General features: G+C 44.5%; 1 protein-coding gene across 1 annotated transcript in view; it reads right to left on the minus strand.

Moving 5' to 3' along the window:
- Positions 1-18,378, minus strand: part of EFCAB8 (EF-hand calcium binding domain 8) — a 1,673,324-nt gene that overhangs the window by 888,449 nt on the left and 766,497 nt on the right. The window contains exon 11 of the mRNA XM_086932659.1: positions 1,238-1,375. Coding sequence (XP_086788785.1) covers positions 1,238-1,375 — 138 coding nt within the window. The remainder of the gene's footprint in view (positions 1-1,237; positions 1,376-18,378) is intronic.

Below are 18,378 nucleotides of genomic sequence, written 5' to 3' on the forward strand. Positions count from 1 at the left end.
AATGGAGTATGTACAGTGTGCCAAAAGCTTGCTATGCTGGGGCAGGACCAATGCATACGTTGGAGGTCGGCGACCTGGTGAGGAATCTGGGACATGTGAGATTGGCTGTGGGGAACAAAGAATTTAGTCGAGAGGGTGCAAGTACACCCTACAAAGTATTATATATTGATTGTTTTTAAAACAAGCGTTCTTCGAAAAGTCTTAGGGGACTCCAGGGCTCTAGAACACTCAGTGTTGTGAAGAGATCTTGTACAGACCTCTTCCCAGACCCGTCGAAGGTGAACCAAAGGGGTGCCTAAGTATTCCCTATTAGCTTTGTATAGCCATGTAATGAGGTATCGCCCGCTCCCCTCCCCATGAGGTATAAAGTATGTATAACCGTGTGGGTAGGCAGTTCTTTCTCCAGCGCTCAACATAGTGATCGGAGTGGCCCCAGCAGTTGACCATGTGTTAGTAACTGTCCCTGGGGATATTGGAGTCCTGACGAATTTGCTTGAATGTAAGGATCCGGATATCTTGGAAGAGATCTCCCACCGTATCTTCAGGAGTGTGCCTACCATTCCGACAGCTGGTCAGCCGTGAGTGGACCTAAGGGTCCCAGTAGGCCCTAGAGGTGAATATTAGGTGAGTATGGGGTGATCTTGTCAGCTGGAAAACCCTAGTTAAACATTTTCCAGCGATCAACCCGTTAGGGACCAAGAGCGATGTATCCTGATAATGCACTAGTCCCAGTAATCTACAACCAACACTGCACTCCAGAATCCATAGGTAGCAGTGTGACCAGGCTGTTAAGGGCCCTCCTCTTACCCATTCAGTTAGATAAGTTCAGAAGGGTGCTGGACCCATCCTTCGCCAACACCTGACTACTGCCCACTTTATCCCACAGGGGTTATAAATCATAATAACCTGACTGTGCCCTTAATAAGCCTGTATATTTTGTACAAGCAGTAGCATCCTGAATATCCAAAGCCAGTGTAGTTCAACTTTCTATAGCCTGGTAAGCAAAATATCCCACCTGCTTTAGTTATAGATCCTCCTACAGATATTCAATTTGTGGAAACGCTCCATCAATAATTTCTACCTGTCTCTTTCGGAGACATGCAAATTAGAAGTGGCATTTGTAATACGAAATGCAAATCATAATTTATGCATGGACTAATAAAACTATATTTAAAACAACTCTGAAATTTGTCTACTTTTGATGTGTTACAAACATTGTGATTTCACAACTACTCACCTCATAGGTGGTACAGATGAGCATGTTCTTTGAATTGCTGTAATAAACAGCAGATACTGGACTTCTTCCTAGGGGGATATTTCGAGCAAGAATAGACTGTAAACACATGTGATCACGAATGTCCCAAATACGAATATTCTGTTGAAGAGAGAGGATGGGAGGGCTTCAAATTAAGAAGTGTTAGAATAAAAATGGAAACAATTCTTAATTGCAATTTAACTTCTCCACCCTGGCAATTCACTTGGAGTTTGAATATGGTAGAATATCCTGGCGCCTATACGAGATCTAGAAAAAAATATTTTTTTGCTAAAATCTTTTATTTGGGGTTTAACAGGAAGACAATATCAAGCACTGGCAAAACCAATAGGTTTCACCTTTGGGACTTAATGGCTTTGTCAATACTTTTTGGTGATGGAGTGGAGCATGAGCAAAGGGGAAAAATGTGCTTAGACACAGCGGCTACATCATTCTTTAGGCAGCTACGTCATTCTCTAGGCACGTATGAGCAATGATGTGGAGGTACACATGCGTCGTCTACAAAATGACGTGGATGCAGTATTTTTTTTGTAACAGATCAAAGACGGATTGATAAATAAAAATAAATAGAAATAGCACAAAACCCTTTTTTGAAAAGAGAAGAGCAAGTTGCTGTCTAGTCCTACGAAACAAAAAACAACAACATTTAATTATTCTGAAATAAAGACTGCATGGGTTAGGGGCAATGGAGGAGCGGGTTGGGGAAATCAATGGAGAGGGCTGAGAAAGGGTAAAGCAGCACACGGACAACATAAACCCATTGTAAATTCTTGGTAAACCCACAATATGATTTTGTCAACAGACAGCCTGCCCTGTCTAGTATGAGACACCTAATAAGTACCAGCTCTGTAGATGTAAAGTCATCAACGAATACTTATCTAAGTAGGAAAACAGTACCAACACAATCAAATATGCTTAATATATTTCAAAAGTAGGGCCCATGTCAAGAAAAAAAGGACGGATCTTTAATTTGATGTTCTTTGTGAAATTCTCCCAGCTAGTAAGTTACACAACGTGACAGGATTGACAGAGTGAAGAGAGTAGAAACATTTTCCAAGCACTCGCCCAATGCATCTTAGCCAATTGAAAATGGTTCATCAGAATACTTTTCGATGGTGCCATGCCCACAGCTTCTTCATCCTCCATAGCCAACAGTATTACATCCAAGCTGAATGAAATAAGGTAACTAATCACTATATGAAAAGACCTCAGAATCTCTCTAGAACACGTCTTCCACACAAGTAGAAAAGCACCTGCCCCTTTCTTGCATCTCCAAGTACATGGGTTTGCATCTCCAAGTACATGGGTGGTCAGAAAATGTTAAAGTGTTTTTGTGAGCAACACCACTAAAACATTATTTTATAATGATCTTTTCTGTTATACAGCCATTTGCGCTCTCTTGGGATACGTCAAAACTGGTCCTTCCACTCCCCAGGTTCGATTCACAAACGTAAACTTACACTTTTGTGTAAGTTTACTACTTTTTGGTATTCACAAAGGAAACTTAGTCCAAAAGCCTAACTTCACTACTTTTCGGAATTCACAAAGGTAAAGTCAGACCAAAAGTATAACTTTACTACTTTTCGATATTCACAGAGGTAAATTACTATTAGTAAAGTTAGACTTTTTGTCTAAGTTCACCTTTGCAAATACCGAAATGTGGTAAAGTTAACCTTTTGGTCGAAGTTCACCTTTGCGAATACCGAAAAGTAGTAAGCTTACACAAAAGTGTAGTTTACCTTTGTGAATCAAGCTCCCTGTGTTTAATCAGCCAGTTGAGGTTCATTTCCCATCTTTTATTAGACCTTTGCTGTTCAGCAACGTCCATGATTAGAAGATTGTAGGAGGTCAAACACCCCTGGTCCCTGTGCAAGATTAAATTAATTTTTGATAAGGTTTGAGGTCTTTAGTGACTACCTGCCTATTGTGCTGCTGAAGGTGCAATGATGGACGAGTAGGTAGCTAAGTCAATCTATTATATCGTTCAGTTGTTTCTATGTTTCAAGATCTCATTGCTCTTTATTGTTAACAGGTGGGCTTTCTAAATGTTCCCCTTCCCATTGCTTTACTTTGATGTGCTTCAACTGCACTTGTGCTGAACATTCCTTGGACTGGCTGGAATGTGGATGGTGACAGAGGTCGGGGTGCTAAGTTCATGAGCTTCAGAATAAACCTCCACTATTCTTTTCGCAAGTTTCTGTTTTATTTACATTTATGGGGACGAGTTCGAGTGTGTCCATGCCCAAATTGTGAGCACTATCAACACCCGAGTCCTGCACCTCTGTGAGTGGGCTCTATTACGTTTAAAATCAATCATTTTACCGAGTGGATTTCTTCCACACTTGGCATCTCTCGTTATCTACAGTACTACCTTATGTGCACTTGAAACACAACAGTATTCACACCACGATTCTAATTATGTAGGAGGATCTTCACTGCTTCAAAGCTACATCTCAAACGAGCGTGATGTCCTGGTGTGACACAAAACGACGGGGCACCAGTGCAGAACGTGATGAGAGGCTCAGACTTTCCCATATGTCACAAATATTCACTGGCCTTGGCCTGAATTGGGCCCCTTGAAGGGTTGGGGCCCCCAGAGGTCTGAGAGGCCCCCTGCACAGCAGGGGCTTGCATTACACCCCTGGCGTGATTCCATCGCACAGCATCACCTTTCGTCAGGCAACATTGCCTCAGGCGTTTGTTTTCTGCGCCACTGGACAATTCAGTCTGATGTTAAGTTATCTCAGGTATCAACAACAATTGCTGCCTCTGTGTTTACCCAACACTGCCACATATTTATATATTGTTGGTTTATCATCGTTACTCTGCGATGTGCACGCATTTAAGTTAGAATCAACAAAGCACGCTTTTTAGTTAGTTTCAGCTGAATCACTATTCTGCGGTGGACACACAACACCTACTCGTAGTATTAAAATCTAAAGCATACAAAGTAATACTGTACATTCATTCTTAGCATAGCAATGTCCACGTTAATTATCTCTACATAAGCATTTTGTACTATATTCACCATTTCTCAGTGTTAGAAACTTTGGCTGCCTAAAATGTATTGTACGAATACCGTTTATTCAGGATATTTATATATATATATATATATATATATATACACACACACCCATTTGTATGAGTATATACACACACATATATATATATATACATACACACACACACATATACACACTCGTACAAAAGATTTAAAGCTAATATTAGTGTCACTCTTGAGAGATACTATTTTATGATAGGGCAAAAAAGTAATAAATCATTTTAATAATTCCCTACTGCATAAAGAATACAGCAAAAGCATGCGATTTTGGGAAATCAGAAGACGAAATGATCAGATACCAATTAATGGCCAACACGAATTCTAAAAGAGTTTAAAAGCAATCATGGATATTAGGTGACTCCAAATTAGTTGAAGCCATTGTGACAGTAAAAGCTATTGAACAGGCTATACTGTTGGTCAAGCAGGTTAATGAAGATAAAATAGAAAGGAAGAATAATCTGTTATGTAGCGCTAAAGAAATTAGTACTTCTGCAGACGACAATAATTTATTTATTTATTATTTATTTATCTGACTTATAAAGCGCACTATCACCTTGCAGGCATCCTGGCGCTGGTGGCTCAAAAGACGGAAGAGTGTCAGGCAAGGCAGGACGAAGTGAACAAGTTACAGTTATTTGGGAAACAGCCAGATTTTGTTTTTTTTCCTAAAGGGGAGAAGCTCACTGGTTTGCCTTATATCACAGGGGAGCAGATTCCAGAGTTTGGCTGCGGCTACCTCAAAGGATCTGCCTCCTGATCTCACCTTTCTAAATCTAGGCACCCTCACCAGCCTAGCCGCTGAAGAACGGAGCAGCCTTGTTGGTGTATACCAGGCAAATTTCGATTGCAGGGAAAGGGGACCTGTTCCATGGAGGGAATAAAGACGAGACAGAGGGCCTTAAATTGTACCCTCTGTCTCAGAGGGAGCCATTGCAGTTTCGCCAGAGCAGCCAGCCCATGTGCTCTCCTAGGGAGCCCCAGGACCAACCTAGCGGCCGCTGATTGCAGTCTTTGTAGTCTATCCAACAAAAAGCCAGGGGACTCCAGCAGTAGGGTATTACAATAGTCCAACCTACTAAGGATCGTACACCTTGCCACTTGTGCACGTGCCTGGAATGGTAGACGTGGGAGGATCTTCCGCAAAGACCGCAGAATAGAAAAACAACAAGCAGTCGTTCTTTTGACATGAGTCTCCATACTGAGCTTCTGATCAAGCATAACCCCTAGGTTACGAACTGATTCCACTGGCCGCACTTTAGTCACTGTCTCAGGAGGCCAAAAATTCTCTGGAAACGGACGGGAGATCTTATTCCCGGCGCTAAAAAGCACCTCCGTCTTCCCCTCGTTAAACTGGAGAGAATTGTTTCTTAGCCACTGTGACGTATCCCGCAGGCAGTTGTGGAATATCTCCACGGGTGTCGATTCCTCTCCTTCAAAGGAGAGGATAATCTGCGTCATATGCGTAATTTATTATCTTGATTTTATAGGCTTTAATGAGCGATACCAGAGGTTTTAGGTATAAATTAAAAAGAATGGGGCTGATAGCTGACCCCTGTGGCACTCCATGTGGGACATGAGAGAACGCTGATTGAAAAGGGGGCAAAGACACTGCCTGCTGTCTGTCCCACAAAAATAACCGAAACCACATCAAAGCGCTACTTCTCACCCCAGCATCACTTAGACGGCCCAGTAGGATCTCGTGAGTTATAGCGATAAATGCCCCATAAATCTGACAGTGTAGGATACTGGATATGCAAATAAGTATCCTTACTGTATGTTTTCTGTTTAATTTCTTTTTCTAATTTATGACAAACCATGTCATGTAATGTTTTTTTTTGTCTATACACGTCTAGTCCTAAACCAATGTGTTTTTAAACGCAATTTCTGTTAAATGAATGTAAAACACCCCATGTACAATGTTTGTATATGTTTACAGCTGTTCTTCCGAAAAAAGAATGAATTGAGAAAGAGGGCTCCTTGTTTATTTCCATGAAAGTACTAGGATTAATCAATTGAGGCGTGATACAGTCCAGTGTACATTATTAAACAATACATTATGTAAAAATATTCGGAATTAGGGTCTTGAAGAAACCATCGTTTGGTTTCTTCAATAGAGAAAAGATTTGATTGATGGTCCTGGAGGTATTTCTCTATGATGAAATCTGTATTGATCCCAGCCTCCAAAGTCCTCAATTGGATCACTCTCCTTTATGATACACAGAAATTAAATGTGACACATAACTAGCAAAGCAGAGTTTGACCCCCACGACACCTCTAATACACACCAATGAAACTGCACAGGGCCACCTAGAAGCGGGTGGTCGTGCTCCCCTGAATGGGGAGGCAGGCATTATTTTGGTGTGCACATTTACCCTGCAAAGCTAATTCAAGCTACGTACGTCAAATAACTATCAACATCCGCATTGATAGAAAGAGAAAACTCGGCTTAACTGCTGCAGAGTAGCAACGAAAGAGATAGTCCAGGATTTACACAAGTGCATTTTTAGTCTATTCTGTTATGTGATTGGTTATTCAAGTCTACTATGTTTTAGAAAGGAATCATGGGAAATGTAGTTGTTCTGTTTCTGCTGCTGTGTCAATAAAGTGAAAAAGAGTAGCACAATCCTCGCCCCCACTCCTGACATAGAACTGAAAATAGAGTTGCATGTCACCATTGGTGCAGTGCATTTCATGTAGTCTCATTCAAATTGTGCCCTGCTGTTGGCAATGAATGCAGATCTTGAGGAAATGCAGGTCATTTTACCAAGGTTTGGAGAGATGCTAATCGGGCACTCATATCTAAGGTGCCACAAGTAACTTCCTGATATTAATGTAGAATGCAAAAAATTAAAGACATGCTTTTGGTTATTACAAATGTCAACAATGTAGCAGAAGAGAGCGACCTTGGTGCACCCATGTGCAGTATTGGATTGCTTGGTAAACATAGATGGCAGTTTCTGGATCACACCTTTGACCATTATCACCAATTATTTGTTGGCTATTCTCAGTCAAGTAGAGTTTAAATTACATGACCCAGATGTTAGAGCAATGTCCTTTTATTTCAATAACATTGAATTAATTGGTTGGGACACATCCCTTTTCGAAAAAAGAGGAAACTGAGCAGAACATTTCTTGTTTTGGGGCTGATGCTGGCAAAGCCAAAAATAGTCAGCAGGTGGTGGTCACCGAATGCGCAGAAAGTGGCAGATTGGGTGAGAGATATGGCTGAATGGGCAAATTCTGTAAGCAGCTACATGAGCAAATCTCGTAGGGATGAGAAATTAGAGGACGACATGTGGGCTTGGGTGCCAATGCTTTTGGAGCTGCTAACGCCACCAGATGAGTTGTACCCTTTGATCAGCGGGGCGCCAGGAAACGGAGGGCAGACAGAATTGCAGATTCTCAATGTGGGTGGTGGGCCCTTGAAATTTGTCAAACACACTAAGCTTTGCTAGTATTCATCAAGCTCCAATATGGGAAATATGAATATTATTGTAGTATGTATTATATCTGCACGGTATATGTGAAGCCTGAGGGGAAAAAGAAAATATGCTTGTAAAACAAACTGTGATGAGATAAACCTATCCAATGCTGTTGTTGTAACTTTGTTAAATGAGTAAAAATCTATACCGTTAACAAAAACATTGAGTTACTTGGTTACTTTGCAGTTAAAGTGTTTTTCAAAGAAAGATCAGCTTGGGGTACTATTTATGTTGCTTTTAAAAGTGTGTACGCTAGGATGGAGAGACCAACAAAGATTGCACAGAATTCTAAATCCTTAATTGTCTGAAGAAGTAATATAGTTGGAAAAGGTGAATCTAGCTGGTCAAATTGTTAAACAATTTCCTACAATATAAAAAGTTTAGGAAAGCTATCCGATTTCCAACACAAAGTTCTTTTATAAGATAATACCAAGCCAATAAAACAGGAGTTAAAGAGAGTTCTGTGTAAGATCGGAATTACGGTTACGGGCCAGATGTAGGTCGCCAATTACCGGTCGGTAACGGGCGATTTCGGCCGTTACCAACCGGTAATTGGTTTTTGAGATGTAGGGGCCATTATTTTACAGAAACGATTCGGTAAATTTACCGATTCAGTAAAATACCGAATCGGTAATTGTACCGATTCAGTAAAACCCAGATGTAGGTAGCACTGTTTACAGTGCTACAGGCCTTCAGAATTCGGTATTTTACCACCCAATCCAATTGGGTGGTAAAATACCGAATTCAGGTGTACATGCACATTTGTGCATGTACACCTGTGCCATGTGACACACAGACATGCCCTTAAGGCATGTATGTGTGCCACATGTCACACAAGCCTGTACTTGGGGTGCTAGAGGGTGTCAAAGTGACACCCCCTGCACCCTTGCAGGATTCGGTATTTACCGATTCGGTAAATACCGAATCGGTATTTCCCTTTGATTCCTATGGGCTTCAAGGCCCATAGGAATCAATGGGCAATACCGATTCGGTATTTACCGAATCAGTAAATACCGAATCATACAGATTCTGTAATTCTGAAATATGAATTACCTACATCTGCCCCCTTCCGATTTACCGACTCTTAAATACTGAATCTGTATAATTCGGTATTTAAGAGTCGGTAAATCGGAATTACCTACATCTGGCCCTACATGAAGTGTTGGTGTCCAACCTTTTCTGGAATAGGAGCTACTTATGTTCAATAAAAAACCCTCCCAAGTCCCAAGCTACTACTAACATCAGAGATGTAATAGTTACCACAAAAGACAAGATGACATTTGTGGACACCATGTACGAGATTACCAACTGTAATCAACTCAGGCATGGTTGCTAACAGAGATGTAATAAATGCTTTTTCAATGTGGAATGCCTCTATATGTGTAACACGGAATGGCCATTGCTGCACTGCCTCTAGTTATTATTATTAGTAATACCTATTACCAATACCGTTTGATTTTTTCTCACTTAAATAGCAATTTGAAATATATTTTGGAAATTCAACCCCTTTTTTTTCCAAACATCAACTTAGGAGTACTGAAAATACACACATTTCCACCTTGAAATACACACCTTTTAATTTTGGTGTTCACATGTGAATTCAACCAAGCTAAATCTTCAAATTAGTTTACTGGTCTGCACACAGGAGAGCTACTTACAGGTAGCTGGAGAGCTACTTACAGGTAGCTGGAGAGCTACCAGTAGCTCACGAGCTACTCGTTGGAGAACCCAGACTATATGCTGAAACAAGACATAATTGAAGACGTTGTCTACTCTGTGGTTATTCTCCACTGTGCTCACAAAAAAGAAAGATGGCAAATTATGTCTCTGTATAGATTAAGAGGAATTGACTAGAAACATTCTGATTGACAATCCTCCCCTGCTTAATTTAAGCAAATTAAGTTAGCATTTGAATGGTGCTCCAGTTTTGTTCAAAATTTGATTTAAAAATCTGATTGTCATCAGGAGGAATTAAAGATGAATCCAGACATTTAGGAACATTAATCACGCTGTTTGGATTATTTTGCCTTAAAGGCATGACGTTTGACCTGGCATCTAACTCATCTGTTTTGTATTTTGTATTTTCAAAGAGAGCTATGTATCATATTTTTAAGCACAAAGATTCCTTTGTTAAGCTCTTTCAAGATGATATTCTGATTTCACACAACTGTATTAAAAGAAGCTAACTCTAATTTAGGGAAGAAAGGTCTAGTGTTGCATGAACACAAATGTGTTTCACTCCTAAATAAAATGGATTACCGCTATCACTATTTCTTATGATGGTGTTGCTTTAATGCAAAATCTGGTTCATTAAAGTTTGAGTTATTGGCATTGTGTATGACAATGCGTGGCATACATTTTTTAGCAAACTTTGAATTGGTGAGCAGTGACAGTGTGTGCAAGAGTATGCTGTTCTTGAAAGCAGTGTGGTAGAGAGTGCAGGAATTTGGGTGACGTGAGCAATGTGGATGGGGTGAGATTACAGGAGTGAGTGTAACTCGACAAAATGTGTTTAATTGCATCACGCACGGCCTCACAGCTGTTATTATTCACACAGCTCGGATGATGCACCTCACTCACGGGGCTGACGCAGTTATTATTCACACAGCTCTGATGATGCACTTCACGCACGGGGCGGACGCCTCCTGAAAGTGCCTGTATTTCTGAGCCTCCCTTGAAACTCGAAAGAGAGGCAAATATGTGATGCACCTCACACACGGGCTCACAGCTGTTATTATTCACACAGCTCTGATGATGCACCTCACGCACGGGGCTGACGCAGTTATTATTCACACAGCTCTGATGATGCACCTCACGCACGGGCTCACAGCTGTTATTATTCACACAGCTCTGATGATGCACCTCACGTACGGGCTGACGCAGTTATTATTCACACAGCTCTGATGATGCACCTCACGTACGGGGCTGACGCAGTTATTATTCACACGGCTCTGATGATGCACCTCACGCACGGGCTCACAGCTGTTATTATTCACACAGCTCTGATGATGCATCTCACGTACGGGGCTGACGCAGTTATTATTCACACAGCTCTGATGATGCACCTCACGCATGGGCTCACAGCTGTTATTATTCACACAGCTCTGATGATGCACCTCACGCACGGGGCTGACGCAGTTATTATTTACACAGTTCTGATGATGCACCTCACGCATGGGGCTGGCGCAGTTATTATTTACTAAGCTCTGATGATGCACCTCACGCACAGGGCTGACGCCTCCTGAAAGTGCCTGTATTTCTGAGCCTCCCTTGAAACTCGAAAGAGAGGCAAATAAAGCATTTGCTAATGAGAATATGAAGGAAAGGTTTGCGCTCTAATCGCAGCCACAAGAAATCAATAAAAACGCAAAGCCAACTCATCTGGGCATTTAGGGACTGATGGTTCAGCAAGAGGGTCCGGCTCAGAGATTCATAAACAGAAAAGAGATCTAGCACAATGAGATGATAAATTCCACTAATCTGTAATGTTCTTAACAACTTTTACTTTGACAAACAATTTAATTCTATACCAAGATGTGAAACAACTCTGATTTATTTATGTCCAACAATCCCAGGTCTTCCACAAATGCTGGACAGTGGCCAGACAACTCTCTATATTGCAATACAAACAATCAGGGAGACAGTCCATGGACTCCTTAGCACTATGCCCTTTGTACGCGAGTGTGAGAGGTATGAGGGGGGCTACTTGTGGGTACAGGTCTCTCTTTCTCTTTCTCTCTCTGGGGTGCTAGACTGCCCACTGCAAGATGGCCGCTATGCCGGTTGACGATAGAATATCAGCAAAATATTATGCAATTTGCGCTGAAGAGGACTATAATGAGAGGTAGCTGATGGGCATTACAGGAGCGAGCTATTGCAGAGACCCGAAGTTACTCGGAGCAAGAAATCACAGGGGATCTGAGGCAGTGGTCCGCAGGGAGGTCGCTCTTGGCTTGTCCAGCTCCTGTGCAGTGACGTGCCTGCACTGTGCTTGATCCATCGAGAAAGGAGAATTACACAGCTCTGGAGGGTGGTGGAGAGACAGAGTGAGACCCAGGTTGAGAAGACTGCATCCTGCAACCCGGGAGATTAAGTGGGTTGGAGGTTGCAGGGTGCCGACACAGCCCTCTCCTGCAAACACGGTGGCAGCAGCCGACTGTTCGACGATGACACTGAGTCAAACCTCAGTGTTAAGTACTGTTGAATATTACTGCGCTAAAGTCACTACCTGGACAAGCCCTCTGGCAGGGACTACAGTGAAGCACGATCACTTCAGAAGACATCGCTGATTTTTTTCCCACCTAAAATGAACTGCAGGACATCGACTGGCCAGGCATTGTGGCTACTCACCAGACACCCGGCTAAACTACAACTAGGCAATCTCAGACCTTGGCAGCTATGCAACAGTGGTTGTAATTTTAGGTGTCTGAAATGAAGGGTACTCACCACATGCCCCCAGCGATTCCCTCAACGACCTGGAGAACAAGACGCGAGCGAAACTGAAACCTTCCGTGGGGCGGGACTTCTGTCTTCGGAAGCCCGAGCACGTGCCCACGGAGTGCATGGCCAAACAAGCAGTGCTGGTGACGCAGGGCTCCCATGCCCGAGGGAGAGCCCCGCGGAGGCTGCAGAACTGTACAATGGTGGTAAGTGGGGCTTAGTTGTAGGGAGGAGGGGGGGTGCGCTTGTGTGTGTGTGTGTGTGTGTGTGCGCGCGTGCGTGCGTGTGTGTATGTGTGAGGCGGCGGCAGGGGGGTCTCTGTTTGTGTGTGTGCGTGCGTGTAGGTGTGCTCGTGTGTGTGTCTCCATGTGTGCGCATGCGGAGGTGTGGCTGTGTGGTACAGCTTTCCAGGAGAGGAGACAGGAGCTGGGCACAGCGAGCGCGTTCGTGTGCGCGTGGCCCGCTCAATTCTGAGCGCGCGGCCAGCTCCTGTCCCCTCCCCTGGAAAGAAGAATCCCTAACAATAGGTCTCTGGCGAGACCGCGCTTCGCGCGGTTCAACGCCACGAGACCTAAAAATGGACACCACACAGGTCTTATATACAAAAATAAGTAAACTTTATACAGAGTTACCACAAGACCATAAACGACAAAAATATACACTATGATTACTTTAAGATGGTAGATTTAGGCTTAGTTCAGTTCAGTTGTTAGATGCGACACTCTGCGTCAATGTACCTAAGTTGTGTTGCGCTTCCACGACAAGCAATGTCGCAGCGATGGGAAATGCGGAAAAGTTCAGATACAAAGAAATAAAGACGTGAAGATCTTCCAGATGCGGCACGCTTCTCGGGGATGCGAGAAGTCCTCGGTTCGATGCGTGGACTGCACGGCGACACCCATACGATGAGACGGCAACAGCTCCAGCGGCGACGCTCTTCTCCACGATGCGTGAAGCTTCCGCTCAATGCGACAACTACAGCAGCGACATCCAAGACGCGACGGCAGCAGCTCCGACGGCGGCGAGCTTCTCAGGGATGCGAGGTGCTCTTGGTCTATGTGGTGCAGTGCGACAGTTCCAGTGGTGACACCCGCCTGCTTCGGAGTTGCGACGGTGACATACTCCGACCTCGTTCCGAGATTCTTCTCCTGATGCGGTGCAGTGCGACAGCTCCAGCGGCGACACCCTTCTTCTTCGAAGTTGCGACGGCAGCAGCAGCGACTGCAACACGCTTCCTCTTCAGTGCGGAATGCTTCTCTCCAATGCAGTGCAGTCCGATAGTTCCACCCTCCTTCGGTGTTGCGACGGCAGGCACAGCGACGGCGACACGCTTCTTCTCGTTGAGCCGGGCTTCCGGCTCCTTGCGACACGCAGTTCCTCAGAAGTCCCAAAACAGCAGCAGGCACTTCCACAAGAACTCTGGGGAGCTGGGGGGTTGAAGTCTGTTGTCCCTGAGACTTCAGCAGGAGGCAAGCTCTTTTCCAAGCCCTTGGAGATACTTTACAAGTTGAAAGCAAAGTACACAAAGTTCCTTTCTCCTTCCTTTGGCAGTAAAGGCAACCACTGCAGGCCAATCCCCCAAGCAGCACTTCAGCTTGGGAATAGCCTCTCCTCAGTTTCTTCAGGTTCCTCTCCTCAGTAAAGGTTTCTTCTTGTAGTCCAAAGTGATCTAATTTATGGGATCAGTGTCCCAATATTTATACCCCAAAATCCTTTGTTCTCTGAGGGGAGAGGGGCCCTTGCCCAGTCCAAACCAGTTCTGAAGCACTCTGTTTACCAGACTTCTCCTTTCCTTTCACAGTGCAGGGCAGCACATTAGACGCCCCACAGGAGGTGGAGCCAGCATTGTGGAAGGCAAGTACAGCCCTGGAGCACTTTGTTTACAGGACTCCTTCACTTCTTTCAGTGTGCAGGGCAGAGATATCAGCTTCTCCCCAGTGGGTGGAGCCAGCATTGTGGAAGGCAGGCACAGCCCTATTCATGGTTCAGGTGAAACCCTCCCTCCCATCTAGATGCAGATCTCTCTTCACCACTGGGTGACTCAGCCTGTCTCCTGGAATTCCCCAGCCCTGTCACTCACAAAACCAGACCTAGGAATACACAAACTAGCAGAGGCAGGTTTGAATGGTCAGACAAGCAAATACCTACTTTCTAAAAGTGGTATTTGCAAACACAGAATATTAAAATAAACTTTACTAAAATATGTATTTTATTATTCTGTGTTCAGGCATACTAAACTCGAAGTTGTACCATGTTCTCTGAAAGAGTTAGGATTATAAAGTGTAATAACTCTAACAGCCCGTTCTGACCTACGGAAAACAGGAAGCCTTGCAATAGTGAAAAACAAAAATGGCTGTAATTCACTATTAGGGCATGCCACACACATCAGGGCTTGTCCTACCTTATACATACAATGCACCCTGCCCTTGGGCCTACCATAGGGGTGACTCATATGAAGAAAAAGGGAAGGTTTAGGGCCTGGAAAGTGGGTGCACTTGCCCAGTCAGCATGTCAATACCAGACGGCATGCAGGCTCTGCAATGGCAGACCATAGACACATTTTACAAGGCTGCTTCTGTGGGTGGCACAACCAGTGCTGCAGGCCTACTAGCAGCATTTGGATAACACGCCCTGGCACACTCAGTGCACTAGACTAGGGTCTGATAAGTAAACCAAAATAGCCAAACATGGAATCACTAATCCATACATCAATTTATGACAGGGAGCACTTGTACTGTGGCACTGGACAGCAGTGGCACAGTGCCCAAAGCATCTAACACCAGCAAAAATACACGAGGCAACTGCAAAAATGGAAGGGAGACCCACGCCAATGGTGCCAAGTCTAACACGTAGCCCCTCCAGCTGAAAAGTGAGAGAACAACCCTAACTCCTGGGAGTTCTATTCACTAAGGCGGAAAAATCTGGACAGCCCATCAGCGTTGGCGTGTTCTGTACCAGGGCGGTGTTCCACCATAAAGTCCATACCCTGTAGGGAAATAGACCACCTCAACAGATTTGGATTCTCAGCCCTCATCTGTATCAATCATCTGAGGGGTCTGTGGTCTATCTGAACCCGGAAGTGAGTCCCAAACAGGTATGGTCGCAGCTTCCTTAGTGCCCAGACCATAGCAAATGCCTCACGCTCAATAGCACTCCACCTCTCTTCCCGTGGAAGTAACCTTCTACTGATAAAGGCTATAGGTTGATCTAGGCCCTCCTCATTCATCTGTGACAGAACAGCCCCCAAACCATGCTCTGAAGTGTCTGTTTGGACGATAAACTCTCTTGAGAAGTTGGGTGCCAGGAGCACGGGAGCCGTGCACATGGAAGCTTTTAGGGCCTCAAAAGCTTTCTGACAGGTGTCAGTCCAGATCACCTTCTTGGGCTGATTCTTGGAAGTCAGCTCTGTCAAGGGGGCAATCATGCTGCCATACCCTTTGACAAACCTCCTGTAATACCCTGTGAGACCTAAGAAGGCTCTCACCTCTGTCTGGGTTTTGGGTGGCTCCCAAGCCAGGATGGTTTCAATCTTGATTTGTAGGGGCGCCACCTGGCCGCTCCCAACTTGGTGTCCCAAGTACACTACGGAACCCTGCCCGATCTGGCACTTACTCGCCTTGATCTTAAGGCCTGCTTTCCGCAGCGCCATCAACACTTCCCAGAGGTGACGCAGATGTTCCTCCCAACTGGCACTGAACACTGTAATGTCATCCAGGTAGGTGGCACTGAACTCATCCAGCCCAACCAACACCTGGCTGACCAACCTCTGAAAGGTGGCCGGGGCATTCTTCATCCCAAAGGGCATAACACGGAACTGGAAATGCCCATCTGGTGGGGAGAATGCTGACCTCTCATCAGTTATGGAGATCTGTCAGTACCCAGACGTTAAATCAAACATGCTGAGGTACCGTGCAGCCCCTAGCTGATCAATGAGCTCATCAGCTCTGGGGATGGGTGCGTGTCAGTCTTCGTGACTGAATTGAGCCCTCTGACGTCCACACAGAACCGGAGTTCGGGTGTGGACCCGGCGCTGCTGCCTTCGGGACCAAGACCACTGGGCTGGCCCAAGGACTGTTAGATGACTCAATCACCCCAAGTAAAAGCATCTTTGAGACCTCCTCTTTAATGCAAGCCCTTGCCCTGTCAGTTACCCCGTAAGACTTGTGCTTCACAAGTAAGCTGTCTCCTGTGACTACATCATGGACGCACCAATCTGTGACACCAGGAACCAGGGAGAACAGATCAGAAAACTGTCCCAGCAACTGGCGGCAGTTATTCTGTTGCTCAGGGGTCAGGGTGGAAGAGAGGTTAACACCATCCACTGACCCATCTTGCTCTGAGGCTGACAGGAGGTCTGGAAGAGGCTCAGTCTCCTCCTCCATCACACCATCTGTTGCCAAGAGCATGCCCACTTCAGACCTCTCTAAGTGGGGCTTAACGCGGTTGACATGTAGGACCCTCAAGGGGATCCGAGGAGACCGCAAGTCCACCAAGTAGGTAACTGGACTCTTGCACTTCACAACCTCAAATGGTCCAGTCCACCTATCTTGCATCGCGCAGGGCTCCACTGGGGCCATGACCCACATTTTCTGGCCAGGTTGAAGCTCTACCAGAGTGGCATTCTGGTCATACCAGCGCTTCATCTCCTCCTGCTGGCTTCCAGATTTGCCTCAGCGAGTTGCCTGAAACGCCTAGTCTGGTTCCTGAAGGCCAGCATGTAGCTATATACATCCTAGGGAGTTTTCCTGGGAGATTTCTCCCAGCCTTCTTTAACCAAACTCAGAGGTCCTCTGACTGGGTGTCCATAGAGAAGCTCAAAGGGGCTGAACCCTAGAGCTTTCTGTGGCACCTCACGGTATGCAAAGAGTAGGCACAGTCCCCAGGACGTGGCAGGACTCACTATCGGTTCCAGGTACGTGGCTGATTCGGCAAGGATTTGCCTTGTGGAGCTACAATTTTCCTTTTTACTGCAGCTGTCCAAGGAGTCTGTCAATTAATTGCAAGGAGTATAAAATCATTTAATTAACCACTTTTCTCTTGTTATACAATAATTTTAATTCGGTCCACAGTACCTATTAAACCCTTCCTACGGCCTGGGTTGTGCACTATAAAAACTTCCATTGGGAAGCAGACCTTAGTCTAATTGGAATAACATGCAGCGGACGTTACGAGCAGAATTATAATTACCACGACCAAGCAAAGTAGGACTAGTTACTAAATTCTGACTTGGGTGAAAATTTATAGTCACGTGAGAAACGGATATAGGGAACGGGAACTGGGTGCTAGTCCTCGGTGTTGCATAAGCGGCGTACCAGTCTACTGGCACTGTGGAGCTCTACCTCTCTGGTTGGGCTGCCTGGAATTGGGCAAAAATATCTTCTTCAATTCAGGATTAACAGAAGAGGACAGCGGGTCAATACCCCCAGGGAACATCACTTCGCTATAGCCCGGACGATTAAAATTATAACCAAAACAACACTAAGCGACTTCCTATTCGGTTATGGCTTACAAAAAACTAAGGTCAAGAACCATCTTTATGAAAAGGATGGGAACGGAAGAGGCAACAAGAAGGAGCACTAGCAAGACGCTAAGAGCAGGAAAGTCTGTAGTAACTCCCGGGATTAAAAAGTACTTTGCAAATCTAAAATCAGATGAACAGGAGCAACCAATAAAAGATCAGATAACCAAGGAAAAAAAAGGGAGTAAAGAGGATGCAAAGGATGGACTATATCAAGCCAACACTCAAAGTCAAAGAACACCTGAGGCTCCTCAAAAAAGTATTCAAATTACCCTGGAGGACTCAATTTCTAACTATAATGTGTCAGGTTCAATAATACCTGAATCACCCAAAACACTACAATCCCAAGAATATAATATCACCTGTCCAGACATAAATACCAAGGACCTAATATTTCATAAGGGACCCCAAAAGGAGACTCAGAATATACAGAATAGTACTCAGCAAAATCCTTCCGACTTACCTAGAAAAATCGCCAGACCTGTCTCTTTTCAAAAATACAGGCTTTTCTAACAACCACACCCCAGTCTCCAAATCTTTGTTTACCCTGCAAAATATCCTGGAATCGGTTCTCATCCATCTAGTGAATATACGGGAAAACTCT

Source organism: Lissotriton vulgaris, chromosome 7, assembly GCF_964263255.1.
Source record: "Lissotriton vulgaris chromosome 7, aLisVul1.2, whole genome shotgun sequence".
Taxonomy (NCBI): Eukaryota; Metazoa; Chordata; class Amphibia; order Caudata; family Salamandridae; genus Lissotriton; species Lissotriton vulgaris.